This window comes from Mauremys mutica, chromosome 22 (assembly GCF_020497125.1).
Source record: "Mauremys mutica isolate MM-2020 ecotype Southern chromosome 22, ASM2049712v1, whole genome shotgun sequence".
NCBI lineage: Eukaryota > Metazoa > Chordata > Testudines > Geoemydidae > Mauremys > Mauremys mutica.
In genome coordinates, this window is record NC_059093.1 from 8,100,082 (window position 1) to 8,118,563 (window position 18,482).

Sequence of the window (18,482 nt, forward strand, 5' to 3'; positions counted from 1 at the left end):
GCAACAAAAACGATAGAAGGTTTAGAAAATCAGACCTGTGAGGAGAAGTTGGAAACAAAATAAAACTGAGCATGTTTAGTCTTGAGAAAAGAAGACTGAAGGGGGAAACCTGATAAGTCTTCAAAAATGTTAAGGGCTGGTACAAAGAGGATAGTGATCAATTGTTCTCTGAGTTCACTGAAGGTAGGACAAGAGGTAATGGACTTAATCTGCATCAAGGGAGGGTTAGGTTAGACATTCTAAAAACACATCCTAATTAGAAGGATAGTTAAGTTCTGGAATAGGCTACCAAGGGAAGTTGTGGGGAATCTGTCATTTTCAGGTTTTTTTAGAACATGTTGGACAAACACTTGTCAGGGATGGTTTAGGTCGGTGGTTTTCAAACTCTCCATTTGCAGACACCCCCTCCACCCCCCCAAAAAAAATGTTGAATGAAAGTGCAGACCCTTTGGAAATTTTAGACATAGTCTGCAGTAACCTGCTCCAGGTTTACTTGCTCCTGCTTTAGCATGGAGGGGAAGGATTAGATGAACCCTTGAAGGTTCCTTCCTGCCCTAGATTTCTATGAAGACTTGTTTGTTCTGTAAACTTTTTTACAAATCAAATCTGCTGACTTTAGTTTGAGCTATCTGTGTTTTTTTTCCTGTGTGTTAATTTGGTCATATGTAAATATATTTGGTACTGTTTATATTTGCCAGGTGCCTAGAGAATTATTGTGGATACAGGTGGTGTAGAGAGAATTATTGAGGTGGGGAGAAGGCTATTGTGCACAATGATTTGTGTTGGTGATAGCTATTCTTAAAGGTTGCTTTTACCTCCTAGTTTCATCTGATGTGCCAGAGCTGTCTGCATCTCTGCTATATATCTGTGTCGTGTAACCAATTTAGTGAGCTTGACCTGTCTTGACATACTTATCTGTTTGTTTCTGGACTGATGCCCTATTTGTGTCTTCTAGCACAGGTTTCATTCAGTGCTTTGCGGTGTTCTAGCAGGATAAGCTTCTGGACTGATGCCTAGCTTGTGTCGTTTTCTATTTTTTCCCTCTCTCTCTTCTCCCCTTTCCCCACCTTACTTGTGCAGGTCTCGTTCAGCGCTGCGTTATCATCCAGCGGGATGAAAATGGATTTGGGCTGACAGTTAGTGGAGACAATCCAGTCTTTGTGCAGTCAGTCAAAGAAGGTAAGCGAACTTGCTAAATATGCTAGCAGACAGCAGTCCACAGGGCTTCTGTCTAGGGAGCATGTGAGAGGGGAAGGGAGAAGATTCTAATAGTAATCCTCCAGGGCAGGGAGCTGTAGCCATCACAGATGGATGATCAGATACATGAGGACAAGGGTAGCATTGCATTGCTGGATTGCATGGGGCCTACCCTCTCGAGTGTCTGAACTAATCAGAAGCAGTTATGTATCCTGTGCAGGCCAGGAAATAAATGAGGTCTGTGTTTATAAGGTTGTGGGATTGTGATCATGATGATTCACATACAATGTGAAACCATAACTTCTGGAATCTGGAGACTCATGACATTGTAATCTGTGGCTACCTGGATTTTGGGGAGTGGGGTGTCGAGAGGGGGCTAGGGCAAGTATGAGAGGAATGGTTTTTGCACAGGGGTAGAAAGAGGATGATGTTTCTCTAGTTACTGACATGGAAAATTACTGGAAGCAGAAATGGATATAATTGTAAACGACTAATTCTCTCCTCCTCTAGATGGAGCAGCCATGCGGGCTGGAGTGCAGACAGGTGATCGAATCATCAAGGTAAGGGTGCTTAGTGTTACCAGTGAAATGGATCACATGCATTAGAAAAATGTGAAGTTCAGTGGTCCCCATTAAAACATCTGCATTTGTCAAAACTTAATAGCAGTTACTACTATATTCTAGATCTGAGAAATCCTCTATTTCCCTCTTTTGCTGCTAGCCAGTAACTGTGTAACGTCTGTAGGCAGATGCTAATTTTTTTAATGGAGATTACTCTCATTTCAGAATGTCCCGCTGCAAGCTTGTGTACCTCAAATGGTTCAAATGTCACATACACAGAAAGGCCAGTAAATATGGCAAGAGGGAGAGCCAATGATACTTAGTTGTAAATTGGAACACACTCTTTGATTTCCCCGTGTATCCTAAATCCATGCTCCCTTTTCGTGTCAAACAAATAAGAAACCTAGGTATTGGCTGTGAAATCCTCCAGGGAACCAGTGCAAATAATCCTATCTCCATTGAAGTCAATGGCAAAACTCCCACTGACTCTGATCCAGTCGGGATTTCAACCGAAGTGGATGAATTAGTGAGTTAAATGAGCCAAGGCTAGATATTTACTCAACTTCCCTGCTATTTTCTCCACCAAGATTTGCTCTAGTATACTGGGCTTCTGCTTCCCTGTGCATGAGATTCATCAGCATAGGGGAAGCATCCTATTTCTCCTTTCAAACCAACACTGCATTTTTAACATGTTTACTTTGAGAGGGAGGGCTTATCAGATTTTCTCCGTAGCGTGGCATCCAAAGGTGGGAGTATCCTGTTAGTACATTAAAGAGTATGAAGAAAGGGCGAGTGAACATGCGTCTAGTTGCTTCTCTCTCTGAGTTTGTGTTGAGACATGATGAAGCAGTTTGTCCGAGGTCAGAGACCAAAAAGTTTAATGCTCTTCCTCTTCTCCTCCCCCAGGTGAATGGGACTCTTGTAACGAACTCAAATCATGGGGATGTGGTGAAGCTGATCAAGTGTAAGTCAATGCAGGCCGTTGCTTATTTTCAGTGCACTCCTTGAAACCATTAAAGAGATGACTGTGTTTAAGAGGTCAGACTACCAGTTCAGCCCTCAGGCAGTTAGTAGTGGAGTCTAGCTGTGCTGTTGACCATTATTCCACCTGTCTGGTAGTGCTGGGTACGTTCAAAGTAGAGATAGTGAAGTGGAGTTTGAAATCTCTTTGAAGGCCGGGGGAAGGTTTAATCATACTTCAGCGGATATGGAATTTTACTCTTTTCTACCATTGTCCAATGGCTGAGATTACCCTACCCCCCACAACCGGTCTCCTCAATCTCCTCTTGTTTTGCCTGTCTGTCAGTGCCTTTGTATGTGTCATTAAAGCTGTATCTCCTGTAGATTGTCATAAAGGGATAGTGGAGTTGGGCTGGTTCCTTCGTGCAGGAAAGGGATGTTACTAGTTCTTCCCAATGTAGCCCATGTTAATTCTTTGGTGACTACAGACATGTATCAGACGTACATTTTGTCTAGCAGATTTAAAAAGAAGTGTTTTGTCACCGCTTAACTGATGATAGATTTTGGGCTACCTGAAGTTTAAAGTCTATCTCTGGAGCGGAGCTAACACATTTTCAGGCTCTTTGGTGTGAGTAAACACCATTGGACAGATGAACAGATGAAGTATAGTCTGCTGCTTGTCTCTTGGGGACAGAAAGGGCCATGGATAGTCAAATGTAAATGTATGTGAAATGCGAATTGTTCTTTCTCCGCACAGCGGGGTCCTATGTAGCTCTCACTGTGCAAGGGCGCCCACCAGGGTCGTCCCAGATTCCATTAGCTGATTCTGAAGTGGATCCAGCAGCATTTGGGCATATGTCTCCCATCATGACATCTCCCCATTCGCCTGGCACATCTGGAAACGCAGAGAGGATTACTAGCCCGGTGCTGATGGGGGTAAGAGTCAAATGGGCCTTTGCAGCAGGGTTGGTTGTGCACTAGGAAAATACGCTAATCTTCAGTCTCTGGAGACCTATTTTCCATTTTTGATCAAATGGAATTTGTAGTCATAGTGGACACATGCCAATGGCAAAACTACCATTCAGCTAAGCATCGTGTCTGCTGGAGAGAGCAGGGCTGGAATAGCAAGGGGGCATTGCTGTCCGCTTTGAGATTTGCTAGGAAAATTGCATGATGGATGTTTGCACAATGGCCGGTTCTAGCCATGGCCATCATTCCATAACATTTATTAGCACCCAACTGCAAGAAACGCAGGCTTTAAGGACGAGAAAATTAGTAACTGGTTTGGGTGAATCACTTTTAAAAAGAGTTGTGGCAACTATGTTCAGATAGAGAGGCGGGTGGATACAGTCAGTGTAGGATAGTGACCTGAGGAAACTTAAGAACCAATTTGGAAGGGCTTGTAGAGACCCTATATTTAAGATGGGGAATGGGGGGGATGAGTGAGCATCTCCATATTTTCCTTTCCAAGTTCATTAACATTTCTCCATTTTTCCCAGGAGGAGAACAATATTGTTCACAACCAGAAAGTGGAGATTCTGAGAAAAATGCTGCAGAAAGAGCAGGAGCGGCTGCAGGTACTGGAGAGGGAGGTCTGCAGAGGGAAGAGTTGAAAATAAAGACCAGCTATTGAATCTTTCATTAGTACTGTCTTGATCGATTTCCATGTGGTCTGTAACATGACTGCCTAAGCTATTGCCTTTATCCCAGCGCAACAGCAGAGACCTGTCAAGGTGCTCATGCTTGACAGCTGAATGCTTCAGAGTGGAGAAAGCCTTCTCTTTGGGAGGCTTCTGTATGCATCTAATCCTGAGAGATGTGAGCATCTGAGAGTCTTGTTGAAGAAAACAGGAGTCATGAGTGTGCAGCACTTCTCAGGATTAAGCGCCGCATTTGCTTACCTCTGGCTATGGTAGAAGGTGCATCTCTTTAGTTGAGCAACTATGTGAATGTCTGTCTGAATATGGCTGACTGGGAATTTTTTCTTACAGTTAGATCAGGGGGAAGAGGGAGGAGCTCTGTATTATAGGTGCTGTAGCACCCAGTTGCAACAGCAATGGGTGTACAAATAATTCCATTTAATGGCATTTGTAATTAGTATTTCATAGACAGGTCGCTGATACGAAGATGAGTCAGTGACTGCAGCTCTAGGCATCAGAGTTGCAGGGATAGCTCACCAAATGCTCATTAAACTTTTCAGTCCTTGCAAGAAGATTACAGCCGAACACCCACTCCACGACTGCTTAAGGAGATACAGGAAACTAAGAAGCACATCCCTCAGCTGCAAGAGCAGCTGTCCAAAGCCACAGGCTCTACTCAGGTAATGGGAGTGTTGAGAATCTTATCAGTAAACTCCAGCTGGATGTGCTATAGGGAAAGCTGTATGTGTGTGGGAGCAGGGTGTTCCCTACCATGTTCTTGCCAATTTCCACAAGCAGACCTGCACGGCCTACTTTCAGTAGCTGTTTAGATGAAGGCATAAGTGACTTTTTTTATTTGCAATTAGGCTCACAGAAGTTGATAACTTACAGGTTCTGTATATGGTGAACATTATAGTATTTAATCAGAAGTTGTAACGTACAGTTTCTCTGTGTCCTAGGAGATTGAGGCTGTGTTTAAAGCAATAAGATCTAATTGTGTGTTAGTGATTTGATCTCTAATTTGTTTCTGTATCTTAAGTAAAAATGAAATGAAATAGTCCATAGGATAATTTTAAAGATAATAAGGTTCAAAAAAGAACTAGGTAAGTTCATGGAGGGTATTAACCAGAATGGACAGGGACAGGGATGGTGTCACTAGCCTCTGTTTGCCAGAAGCTGGGAATGGGCAACAGGGGATGGATTGCTTGATGATTACTTGTTCTGTTCATTTCTTCCGAAGCACCTGGCATTGGCCACTGTTGAAAGACATGATACTGGGCTAGATGGACCTTTGGTCTAACCCCGAGTATGGCCGTTCTTATGTTATGTTCTTATATCCTTCCAGTTAAGAATAAATTACTTGAAGCTCTAAAATAGAAAGTGTCCTTACTGAAGGGATTTTTTTTCCCCCCATTGCCTGTTGACCAGTAGAAGCAAATTTTTCCCCATTGCATGTTGTAAGGCTGTTCATGAGCATCGTGCTCTTGATGTTATTTCTTAGAAAAGCATCTACCGCCACTTAAACTTGGAGTTTTATGGATCAAGCAGATTAGGTCAAATTTTGAATCTGCTAATCGTAGTCATAACATTGTAGAAGATTAGGGTTGGAAGAGACCTCAGGAGGTCATCTAGTCCGACCTGCTCAAAGCAGGATCAATCATCAACTAAATCATCCCAGCCAGGGATTTGTCATCATAAGTGTTCTACTCAAACACCTCAGTGCCCTGCTTCGGGCAGTCTCTTAATATATTTTCTCTTTCTTAGGATGGAGTTTTGTCCTCCAGATCTGTGACAGAGTCACTGCAGATCAGTGAAGTAGACGCTGAGAGTGGGGATGGGCTGAGCAAAATAGACTACAGCAGTGGTGATGGCTCCCGGCCGAACAGTGACATTGCTGATGTGAGTATAGGGTAGCTCTGAAGCTCCACCTTTGTCCCTTTGTGTTTGTTTTTCCCATAATAGGTTTCAGGTTAATAGCTCTGTCCTCCATGTGTTATGCATATGTTTGTGCTCTCTCACGCACACAGTACTAGGACAGTGCTTTGAGGGATGTACCAAAGACACTGCTGTGAGGAAGCTTGCAGTGCTAGTCTTCCCTGAGACACTGGGAAAGGAATATACCATGTTTTTCAGGGTTGGGTTTTCCTGGCACATTCCCTGTTACCAGGCTGAGAAAGATGAATGCCAGTGTCTTACAGCAATGAGACAAACTACAGTATCTGGAAGAACACGTTAATGTTCCACATGTGGTTAGAATGACTCAGACAGAGTCACAGGGCAAGTTGCCATGAGTGTGAGGAAAAGCATCACTCCTACCAGATACACATCAGTCATTAACCAGTAGTTAGAACCTTTTCTTTTATTAATCCATCAGCTAACTATCTAGGTACTAATAAGACCCCATCGGTATAGTGTTTTAGCACTTAACCTTTAATTAATGTGTTGTCTGGTGAGCACCGGGGAATTGGGACTGGGGCTGTTATAGAACTTATGGGTCAGTTTTCTGAGCTGCATATTGGGGATATAATTTCTACCTCCTAGTGGGTTGTGTGAGGTTGGATATCAAATTTACAAAACTATCTCTGAGAGAACTGCTATGCAAAATGAGTAGTTGTAGTCTGTTTCCCCAGATTTAGGTTTACATTAACACAATCTCACTGAAATATAAAGTTGAAAGAAGACTTTATAAAAACTCGAGACAAAAGCTCCGGAAACAGACAATCTTTGCCGAGTTGAAAATTGACTTATGGAGGAGAACGGTGGGCTGTGGGGCTCTCCCACCCTTACAGGGGAGCTGAGCCCAAGAAATGCAAGACTTTGAAGGGGGTCTGTTTTTGTTAATGACAGCCAGCGGTAGTCACACCCATTATAGTTAAGGTAGCAAATGAGTTTCCATTATCGCCTTTTGTTTTCACAGGCTTCAAAATCTTTACCTATTAAGTGGAAGGCCGTTGTCATTAAGGGAATTGGGGCATGGGTTTCCTTTTATTTTGTGGGGATCAGGGAAGAATGGGAATCGTATTGTTTGATGCTTGAAGAATCTCAGCTGGCCCCTCCTCCCTTTTCTTCTTGATTATTAGCAATGATGTAGGAGTCTAGCTGGGCGGGGCTTCTACTTGCAGTTGGAAATTAAAGGGAGCGGGCCAGAAAACGATCAAGAGTGTCCGTTTGCTCCCTCTCATTTTTATGCAATATAATGGTGGTTTTCAACCTGTGGTGCACGGACCCCTGGGGATCTGCAGACTATGCCTAAGATTTCCAAAGGGGTCCCACTTTCATTTGAAATGTTTGAGGTCCACAAATGAAAAAAGGTTGAAAACCACTGCAATATAACATCAGTGAGAACTGCATTTTAAGGGGACTGGGCAGGGCAAAATTTCCATTTGAGGTAGTAGCCTTTGTAATGAAAGAAATTCTGTCAATATTATTAGCTTAACTTACTCAGTTCCTTTCATGTGTCCTAGAAACATATTAAGATAGTGTGCGTATGGGTGTCTATTTAGGGTTTAACTTTTCTTGACTCTTTCTGGCAGCTACTTGGCAATCTATTGAATGTGAGCCATGTGAAATTTGTCTGTTAATCAAGAACTTACTCTACAGTACTTATTTTTCTGGGCCTTGCTGATGCTCACCAGAATTTGCCTGCCTTCCTTCCTAGAGTCCCCGGAGTGGCCTGAAGGAACGGATTTCCCTGGAGGAGAGTCCAGAGAAGAGTGAGATTCAAGATACTGTGAGTCCAAAACACAGTGTGACCATAGCTGCTGCTTCTGTAATGAGTCCATTAAAATCCTTTTTCCTTGTGGTCTAAATTGAACATAAATTGACTTTTCCCTTATAAAATAAAATGCAATTAAGAATCATGCAGCAAACTTTAATTGGCAAAATGTTTATGGAGCTTAAAAGTGGGTCTGTTAAAGGATCAGAAGTATATAATCTGCTGTAAAACAGCTGTCTGTCAAATGCCAGGAGCTGTCACCTATGTCTGTATTCTGTCAGCCCCACCCTAAATGGAGGAAGGCTTTCTTGCCTTGGGACACTCAATCACTGTGTGACTGGGACTATCAGGGATGTCATTGTGAATGGGGAGAAGAGAAAGTTTGGTCAGCAGTAGTTATTGGTTATTCGAATGAATAATTTTCCCGAGGAAGAATTCTAAAGAGTGTGCCTCTCTCACCCATTAGTTCTCAATTGGTTCCCAAATTGTGATGCATGCACCACTGGCGGAATGTAGGCTTGATGCTCCTTCAGTTCACAATAGTTTAAGAGGGTGATATATGATCCGATGTAGTTTGGGAACTGCTGCGAGTCAAATGCCTTCATTTGCAGAAAGAAGTTGCTAGGCATATACCACCTCACAGCATGCCTCGTTGGAGGCATTCTCACTTATATGGGTGACATTCAGAGAATACAAAAACAGGCCATACAATGTGGGTTTGAAACCTGTTAACTGTGGCTTTTCTGGGCATTCTTATCTTAAAAGGGGAAGATCCTAATGTCACAAGTCAGGAACCTGCATTTCCCCCTTGTGGTCCAGCAATGGCATCCACTGTAGGCTTCAGGCTCCTCAGCTGACAGCTCTCTTGCACGGGGCGTGGGGGAAAGATTTGCACCCCTCTCCCTCATGACTAGGGTATTTCCAGACTGCACAGCTCCCTGCTAATGCTTTGAGCTCCCCAGCAAAGTCAGGCTCCCTAAGCTGGCCTGCTTGTCTTTTCTCCCCACAGACAGCAAACCGTATAATTGCCATAGTTAAGATACCACACAGCACTTTATAAGCAAGCACATTTATTCTTAAGGTAAATGCATTACAGAAAAATTATAAACAATAAAAGAACCTATATGCATGCTAATCAGCTTCCCAGAGATTGCCCCCTGACTGCAAGGGCTCCGACTAGTGAAAGATCCTTCAGACTCCACCCCAGGGGTTTTCTGTGGTCACAAGTTCATCACAGCTTCAGCTCAGAACAAGGGCTTTAGTTCTTCTGGTGCCTCAGTGGGCCAAAGTCCTTTCAATCCTTGCCTTAAGATTGGGGCCCTCCTTGGACCGGGGTCCTGTCCATTTGCTGCATCAGAAAGAAGGCCTGGCTCAGTTTTACACTCAGTCTGTTTTGGGCTAAAGACCAGACTGAGTTTCAAAAGAGTGACTGGTTAAAAATGAAACTGTCATCGTCTCCTTATAGGCGGTTGCCAAAGAGAAACCTTCCCTGAGACGTTAACTGCTCTCTGCATTTTTTTTTTCCCTCTTTCGACACCCCAGGATTCTCAATCCAGTGTTGGGAGTCCCTCCTCCCGCATGGCACCTCAGATCATCGGAGCAGAGGATGACGACTTTGACACTGAACAGGAGCAGGTGGGTATCGCTCTTCTCTGTCACAGACATTTCTTTGGGATTGGACACAGCTGCATCTAAACGTTTTCCTTATGCCTCAGTTGTGACCACATCATGCCATATTGTTAGCAGACGTTCTTGTCTAGTAAATTTTAAAAAAGAAAAGAGGATTCATTGTTACTGGCCCTACCTAATGGCAAATGGCACTTTCAGAGTCCACGCTAAAATAGTCTGATTCTTTGTTACCCCGTCTTTTCCCCATAACTTTAACCTCACCAGAAATTAATCTGCTTTATTGTATTGCCTAGCTTTAATTGGCTTTTCGTAAGTGGCAGTGTTGCTACAGCAGTTATCTTTTCTAATACCTTTGTACTGAAGGGTTTTAATAGTAATTTGCTCTTGATTCTGTTCCATTATGTCTTGTGTGGAAGTGTTTCCAAGTACTAAACTATATGGAAAAGACCAGGAAGTGGGCTGATGCTGAGCTCTTCCTGAAGGGCTAGAATGGCAGTCCATGAGTCGTGGAGTTAGGCTGGTTCTGCTCTGTTGCTTACCAAAGAAAGGAGAAGCCATTTGGCTGGGATGAAGCCTTCCAGGTTTCTCACAGGCCTTTGTGTGCAGTTGAAGTGGACTGTCTGTCTTTACAGATCAATGGGCAATGCAGCTGTTTCCAGAACATCGAGCTGCTGAAATCTCGCCCAGCTCACCTGGCTGTGTTCCTGCATCATGTGGTGTCTCAGTTTGACCCAGCAACGCTGGTAAGATGTTGCTCTGGAATGGTTCTGCTGGGACAGGTTAAAGGGGTGGGCCTGAGTGGGTCTGGAGTCACCTCTCTCTTAAACAACATAATCCCGGATAGTGCAGCTGCTTTGGCAGTGAGAAAAATGAAGCTCTCTTCGTGTGACAGTTCACTTCTCATGCATGCGTCGGGCTTTTGAGTAAATGAAGGGAAATGTCAGATAAATAAAATGGCCTCTAAAAGTATTGATTCATCTCTTCAGCACAGCCATGTTGCAAGTCCTTGGCCAATAACGAGTTTTGAGAGGCTTATCTCCTCCTCTAAACATTTGGGAGGAAATTCACGGGTAGAATTTGGAGAGTTCTCACTCTCTCTCTTTCCTCCAGCTCTGCTATCTTTACACGGACTTGTACAAACAGACCAACTCCAAAGAGACTCGTCGTGTCTTCCTGGAGTTTAACCAGTTCTTCCTGGACCGAGCTGCGGTAGGTTCCAAGACAGGTGTGCCCTTTTGTCTCCCCCTGCAACTGCTCTCGAACTGATTTTTACCTTACTCATCCTGATGTGCTGAAGAGCTCTTAGAAATGCTCCAGGTACTGTGGGACCTTCATTCGTATCCAGGCAGGGTAAACCTAGCCTTCAGTTTTCTGGGGTAAAATCTGTTGTCTGTGGGTGTCTTAGATACCAGAATACTGTCTGTGTGTTCATGAAAGATCCCATGATCCATTTCATAAGAGTAGGCCAGAACTCTCCTTGGTCCCCACTCTGTGCACATATTGTAAGGTATTCTGCACTCCAATTATTTGGTGCTTTCAAACCTAGAGGTGCTGCATTTCTGTGTGTGTGTGAAGTAACTGGGGCTTCACAATGAAAAGCACTACAGAAATGTACTGTGCATGTGCAGTTTGTTGCTATGGATTAAAGCTGATAAAACCTTCTCTCAGTGCGTAAAACTTCTGGGGGTTTACATAGTGTTTCATCTATTGCTCGCAACCATTATACATTATATACGGCTTCCCTATTCTTTATCATTTGTGGTCTATCAGGTTGAGATTTACTTCTGCTGAGTTTAAAATGTATGATTATTTATAGTTGAGTAAACTGAAATGACTCAATGGCTGAATTGACTGTTCTGTCATAGCATTGCCACCAAAGCTCAGAAATCGGAAAACTGAAAGCTTTTTTTCAAACGTAATTTTAAAAAAAGGTTACTTCTGGTTTTCTAACCTTCCTCCCCCACAAAGCTGTACACAGGCAGAGGCGCTTCTTCCATCTGTCTCCTGTAACTACTGTAGTTCCTTGTTAAAATCTTAGCACTTAATGTAAGAAAAGTAAGCTGGCCACAACCTCAGGACTCTGGAAACCCCTTGATTCATGAGCAGCATGTTCTTTGATAGGAAGTGGAATGAGTTTGACGTCCAAGATAACCCAGGGCAGTCGTCCGTTGCTGTAGAGTTGGATTCTGCCGCTTAAATTGATGTGACAGTTCACAATTCCCACATTAGCATCTGTTTTACAAAGACAAGGAACTTCTATTTTACCATAATGGATAAGACCCATGGACAGGCTCATAGGATATCCTGCCTGAAGTAGGGGTCTGTATCACATGCCTTGGAGGAAGGTGAAACCACTTCCATGATGCACCTAGTAACAGTGCAATGCTATCTAAAATATCGGCTGTAGGAATTATTTTGGGGAAACTCTATGGCCTGTGTTCACAATGGTCCCTTCTGGCCTTACAATCTATACGTTCTGAGCAGAGGGAATTGCCTTTGTGACTCCTGGAAGTCCTCAGATTTGATCTGCCTATTGGGAGAGAAGAGCCTGTCGCGTATGGTCTCACTCTTACATTTGCTTTCCTTTTTCAGAATCTGAAGGTTCCAGTTCCAGATGAAATATCTATAGATCTAGGTAAGGTCCTTTTATACTGAGTGTCCGTTGGCATCGATCCTGCTGTTTGAGACAGTCCTAACGAATCTCTTAAAGAAATCTCTGAGTGTGTCTTTAGGTGTGAGTTTGAGACCTAGACAGTGTTGCATGTCAAACTTGGAGAGACAGGTAGATGGTCTTGTTGGTGTTTGATGGGGAAGAACATATACGCTCTAGTATATGGCTAGATGGGAGGCGTGGGCACCTACATCTTGTATTTGTTCAGTGTGATATTGGGTATAGCTAACGCTGTTGGCGCTTAATGCACTTTCACGTGGCAGACAGCAGGAGGTAGAAAGTCACTGCAACGTAGACTGAAGAGCTTATGTGGATGGCTTTCTCCTAATACAGAGTAACTATTGTAATACAGTGTTCTAAAGTGAAACCCCCGCCTCTTCTTCCTCCCTTCACCTGCAGAAAAAAGAAGGCCAGAACTCATTCCAGAGGAATTGCACCGCCATTATATCCAAACTATGCAAGATAAAGTCTATCCAGATGTCCAGAGGCATCTGGAAGATTTCAGGTATGTAGACTCTTTACTGCCGTTTGTACTGAGCACTAAACTTCATCCCTGCCCAGAGTTAATACTCTGTTAATATTGAGGGAAGTTCAAACTTCCAGGACTTGGTAATTCGTCTTTGGCCTAGATGAATCCTCCATGTTAGCAAGTCACTGTGGGGATGCTCTAGAATTTTGGAGCTCACTTGCTCCTCTGCTGTGTGTGGTCAGAAAATCCCATCGTAATCTGTGATGGCTTGGAAGGACAGCCCTGGGCTCTTCAAATGCCCTCTGTATTGGCACAGACACTGAGTGCACAGTGCTCAGATCAGACTTCCTCTCTTCCTTGGCCATTATTGTCCATCTCCACCTCTCCCTATATGGGGCACAGCTTATTGTACGGCAGTCTGGCTGCCTCCCTTGACCTCGGAAGAGGCTACAGTTTCATGAAGCCCCTTTGCTCTGTGAAGTGGTATTGGCTCTGCTTTACTGCTTGGGCCAATGATGCACAGAGGAGAAGTGAGTTTCCCAAGGCCACATAACATTTTGGTAGGTGAGGTGGGACTGGAACTATCGAGCATTCTGAACGCTGGGAGGCTACTTGTTCACATCACCCAGGTATGTTATTTCATGTGGTTATTTTCTCTCCTTATTTAGACAGAAGCGTAGCATGGGATTGACGCTGGCCGAAAATGAACTGACCAAGCTGGACGCAGAACGTGTCCGTGACCGGATCACATTGGAGAGAGAGCGGGCGTGTGCGGAGCAGATAATTATCAAAATCGAGGAGGTGTTGTAAGTAGCAGCGTGTGTGAATGTGGGGGTAACATGCAGACTGTCTTCTATCCACTCAAGGCTTGATGAGAGCAAAGCAAAGGAGTTGAGAACTGAAAACAACTCAGGGTCATCACCTTTCCCCTCCTCCCTAGTTTGCTTCTGGCAGCTGTTGGATTACCCATCAGTATAATGGAGGCCATCAGAAAATGAATCCAGAGCAAATATCCCCAGATAGTCCATAGTGGAATTAATATGGCTATTAGCTAGGATGGGTAAGAATGGTGTCCCTAGCCTCTGTTCGTCAGAGGATGGAGATGGATGGCAGGAGAGAGATCACTTGATCATTGCCTGTTAGGTTCACTCCCTCTGGGCCACCTGGCATTGGCCACTGTCGGTAGACAGATACTGGGCTAGATGGACCTTTGGTCTGACCCGGTACGGCCTTTCTTATGTTCTTATGTTATGTAATAAGTATTCCAGGAATAAGCAAATAGCAGCTCCAGTGCTTCCGTTCTTGACATCTTGAGTGTCAGATCCAGAATTTTTTTTTTAGTTGGCTCAAAGAAACTTGCAGCCGCGGAATTGATTTTTAGAAGAGCTGCTGGCTTCTCCCTATGGAGTTTGGCTGGGATTTGTTGGGATTCAAGGAGAAGGCACTATACAAATAGGTGCTGTTATGCTGGATTGTTTTGACTGTGAGTGTGTTTGTTTGGGATTGGTTTGTGTTCTTTAAACTGTCTCTCCCATTTTCAGGATGACTTCTCAGCCTCTGGAAGAGGACAAGAGGTAATGTACCAGTTTTGTGGAGTTTGCATGTGGACTAAGATCACCTCACCTAAGTGCTGTCGCTTGGCTCCGTGTCTGACTTTTGCTGAGCAGGACAACATAGCCCTCTGCTGGCTGTAGCAGCAAACTTCATTTTCTAGATGTGCTCTCCGTCAGAGATCAGTCTGGATGGAGCCCTACTGTATCGGGGCAAGTTTTACTGCAGCTGAGACTTAGCTGCATTGTGGTATTAATAGTATGTTTACTGTTCTAGACCTTCTGAAAACATTTTTCTGGATAATTGTCTAGATGTTACGGAGCAGTGGTTCTCAACCTTTCCAGACTACGGTACATCTTGTAAGAGTCTGATTTGTCTTATGTTGCCTCCAAATTTCACCTCACTTAAAAACTACTTGCCTTCAAAATCGGACATAAAAATACAAAAGTATCTCAGCACACTATTACTGAAAAATTGCTTATGTTCTCATTTTTTACCATATATTTATAAAATAGAGCAATTGGAATATAAATATTATACTTACGTTTTAGTGTAGTATATAGAGCAGTACAAATAAGTCATTGTTTGTATGAAATTTTGGTTTATACAGACTTCGCTAGAGCTTTTTATGTAGCATGTTGTAAAACTAGGCACATATCTAGATGAGTTGATGTACCCTCTGGAAGATGTCTAAGTACACCCAGGGGCACAGGTACCCCTGGTTGAGAACCACTGCTACAGAGGATGAATCAGGGACTATATTTTGCACCTGCAAGAGGACAGGCTGTATGATGAGCAAGGTGTTTTCTGGTCTCTTGTGACTGAGTCATATCAAAAGGAATTGGTGCCCCAGTACCAGAGAAGGATTTTAACAACTGATTTTCTAACTAACCTCTGTATGCCAATTTCTTAATTAAGAGGCTTGCCAAACTGAGTTTTTACCAGTTTCCCTCTTTCGTTTGTCTTGCAGTTCAACCATGCAGTATGTGATTCTCACCTATATGAAATATTTGGGTGTGAAAGTCAAGGAGCCCCGGAGCCTGGAGCAGAAGCGTGGACGTATTGGTTTCCTGCCAAAGATAAAGGTAAGAGTGGCACGTCCGGAGTCTGTGGCCAACCTTCTCAAACGTGAGTGCTTCAAGTAAGACTCCATACTTATGCACCTAAATATGAGTGGCCATGACTTCCAGTGGTGCTGAGTGTCTGCAGCCTCCATTGACTTCAGTGGGAGCTGGGGCTGCTCCACACTGTAGTGTCAGGTGTCTAAAGATGGATTTAAGAGCCTATGTTTTGACACGTTAGCTTTGTTCCTCTCTCATTTTGCTGCCTGACTCCTGGTCACCCTATTCTCATACTTCGAGTCCTGTAAAAGCTCTGGGTAAGGAAATGACCCGCTCTCTCCTTGAAATCTAAATACTGTTGTGAACTGTCCTGTGCTGACAGACTGGGATAGGGATAGACCAACTAATGTGAATAGGTCTCGACCATCTTGAACTTCTAGGATTCTGAGGTAGTAGCAGGTATAGCTATAATTGACTCCTGGAGAAATGAGTTCCTCATTTGGTTTTTCTTTGGTTGCGGATTAACCACAGCAAAGTATAAAGAAAGAGAAAGAAGGGGAGGAAAAAGTGAAGAGGAGAGGCTTCCCCAGTATCCTGGGACCACCACGGAGACCGAGTCGCCATGACAGCAGTGCAAGTATGTTGGACTGTGAAATGTGCATTCTGCTTACTAATTGTCTCTCTGAAAAATCAGTTGGTCTCTGCACCCATCATCACCCTATATCCCAATGAGACTTAAAATCTCCGCAATGCACAGAGTACTTCAGATGTCTGCTAAAGAAACCCTCTGAACAACATCCTCGTATCAGAGCTCGAGTAGCCATTCGTTAATTGGAGACCCATTTGGTTTGAGATGTGATTTTTAAAAAAACAAAGCAAGCTAATGAAATTATTCGTTGAAATCTCTGAGGGTTTCTGGAGACAGGAAGGCCTCCAGCAAATTTGTGTCTGGTCTGTCTCTGTTCAGTTGGCAGGGCCATGGAAATGCAGAAGCAGCGCCATCCAAAGCACTTATCCACGGCCTCTTCAGTTAGTCCAGAGCCGCCAGACTCTGTCAAGATGCGCCAGAGTGGGTCCTCCAGCGATGGCACAGACACGACATGCCCTCCTGCCAATCCTATGTCTCCTTTAGCTATGGGGACCTTTACCTCCCTGGAGGGAAGTAAGGACAGCGAGACAGGTGAGAGGGTGCTGGAGTGGGGAGGGTTCAAGGCGGTATTGCAGACAGGATGTGCAAATTGCCATCCCATTTTAAGAGCATGTTACTAACATTGAGGCCCTTAGACACTGACTCTTCATGTTCAGTGATCTGTGCTGAGTTATGTCACTGGGCTCTTGAATGTGGCTTCCAAATTCTTTATTGTTTGACCATCCTGAGGAAGAAATAGCCTCAACTTCAGTGCTCAAGTACCCAGCCCTACAAAAACAGATGAATGCAATGTGAAATGCTTCTCTGTTAAGGCTTCTTTCTTTCTAAGATCAGGAATTGTTGTTGGGGTTGATTTTTGGCGGGGGGGTCCCCCCCTCAGCCTCCAAGAGAGCTCTGAAAACTAGTTTTGTGTTTTGATCTCTCTTGGAAACCCTTGACAGTTCTCTTTTCAGGCCCCAAGCAGTCTGGAGATGCTCCGCCTCCTAGTGACTCTCTGGATGGCGCACCCCGCACACCTAACACCGTCTTTGATTTCCCATCCCCTCCGCTGGACCAGCTGCAAGAGGAGGAAGGAGAACTTGATAGGTATTTATGGGTGCAGGTTATTTGGCGCTGGGAAGGGCATAGCAAAGAGAATGAAAGCAGTTATATTGGGTCTGTAGAACAACATTGGCAGCATGGCCTATTTTGAACATGATTCCGGGTGGGGTGGGTAGAGAAGGAGAGAGAATAGAGACACTGCTCCAAGATACTTTAGTTTCCTCCCACTATAATTGTACTAGAAGTCTCCCTCTCTCTCCAGCATCAGGGCTAGAGTGTCAAGTTTGGCTAGAGACACAAACCAGCCCTTAAGATTTCACTCTGGAGCTCCGCTGACTGGAATGAAATCCCATTACTCAAGATAATCTTGTAATGTGTTGTGTTTTTGTTGTTTAGATTAGCTGACTTGGGAACACCAAAACCTTTCCGAAAGTGAGTATGGCTGTGAACTAGTTGGAACTAAAGACGTTACTTTATAGTAATACCTGATGCAGCACTTTAGAAAGGAGGTCAGCATAGTTATCCCCATTTCCCACAGACTGGAGACTGAAGTATGGAGAATTGAAGTGACTTGACCAGGTGCACTTAGCAGGCCAGTGGCAGACCTGGGATTTGAACCCAGGTCTCCTGAATGCCACTCAAGTGTGCTGTCCACCAGGCCACACTCTTATAAAGTAGAACTCAGTGATATTTGTAATCTGTCCCTGTTCAAAATAGTTTCAATGACAGTCTTAGATAATAGTACTGGGTAATGGGGTTATTAATACCCACGTATTAACGCTTTGTGATGTCTGGATGAAAAGCACAAATTATTATTACTACTGCTTATAATGGTTGGATTGGGAGTCAGGAACACTTGGTTCTGTTCCTATGGGTATGTCTACACTGGCAAGTTCCTGTGCCACAAGTTACACCACTTTTATTAAAACGCTGTAATTTAAAATGCTGTTGCCTGTCCACACTGTGCTGCTTGTGACGCTGGAGCGCATCCACATTAGCAGCTCTTGCAACGGCAAAGAAAGCAGTGCATTGTGGTAGCCATCCCACTGTGCAACTGGCCGCCAGGTGCTTTGGGAAGGGTTTGCAATGCCCCATGGGGCAAGTACAGCATCACACGATGCAGATTTCCCAATCCCATCGTTCCATGGGCATCCTACTACCAGGGCCAGCTCCAGGCACCAGACAAGGAAGCACATGCCTGGGGCGGCTCATTGTAAGGGGTGGCATTCTGGCCAATCTTGGGGTGGCATATTCCGCGCGCCTCCCCCCCCCCTTTTTTTTTTTTTTGCGCTTTGGCACTCCAACTGCATTTTTTGGTTTTGTTTTATTTGCTTGGGGC

The 18,482-nt window shown here is 44.1% G+C and overlaps 1 protein-coding gene across 4 annotated transcripts in view; it reads left to right on the forward strand.

The window, feature by feature from the left end:
- The window catches only part of ARHGEF12 (Rho guanine nucleotide exchange factor 12), a 97,058-nt gene that overhangs the window by 49,804 nt on the left and 28,772 nt on the right, over positions 1-18,482 (forward strand). For 2 of the 4 annotated variants that reach the window (XM_044996896.1, XM_044996898.1), the window contains 20 exons: positions 1,081-1,179; positions 1,708-1,757; positions 2,664-2,721; positions 3,475-3,653; positions 4,217-4,294; positions 4,918-5,037; positions 6,122-6,256; positions 8,016-8,087; positions 9,615-9,707; positions 10,334-10,444; positions 10,812-10,910; positions 12,294-12,336; positions 12,772-12,877; positions 13,510-13,647; positions 14,383-14,415; positions 15,363-15,477; positions 15,985-16,090; positions 16,421-16,633; positions 17,044-17,188; positions 17,540-17,575. In XM_044996896.1, coding sequence (XP_044852831.1) covers positions 1,081-1,179; positions 1,708-1,757; positions 2,664-2,721; positions 3,475-3,653; positions 4,217-4,294; positions 4,918-5,037; positions 6,122-6,256; positions 8,016-8,087; positions 9,615-9,707; positions 10,334-10,444; positions 10,812-10,910; positions 12,294-12,336; positions 12,772-12,877; positions 13,510-13,647; positions 14,383-14,415; positions 15,363-15,477; positions 15,985-16,090; positions 16,421-16,633; positions 17,044-17,188; positions 17,540-17,575 — 2,029 coding nt within the window. The remainder of the gene's footprint in view (positions 1-1,080; positions 1,180-1,707; positions 1,758-2,663; positions 2,722-3,474; positions 3,654-4,216; positions 4,295-4,917; positions 5,038-6,121; positions 6,257-8,015; positions 8,088-9,614; positions 9,708-10,333; positions 10,445-10,811; positions 10,911-12,293; positions 12,337-12,771; positions 12,878-13,509; positions 13,648-14,382; positions 14,416-15,362; positions 15,478-15,984; positions 16,091-16,420; positions 16,634-17,043; positions 17,189-17,539; positions 17,576-18,482) is intronic. The other 2 variants (XM_044996897.1, XM_044996899.1) reach the window with 1 other exon arrangement.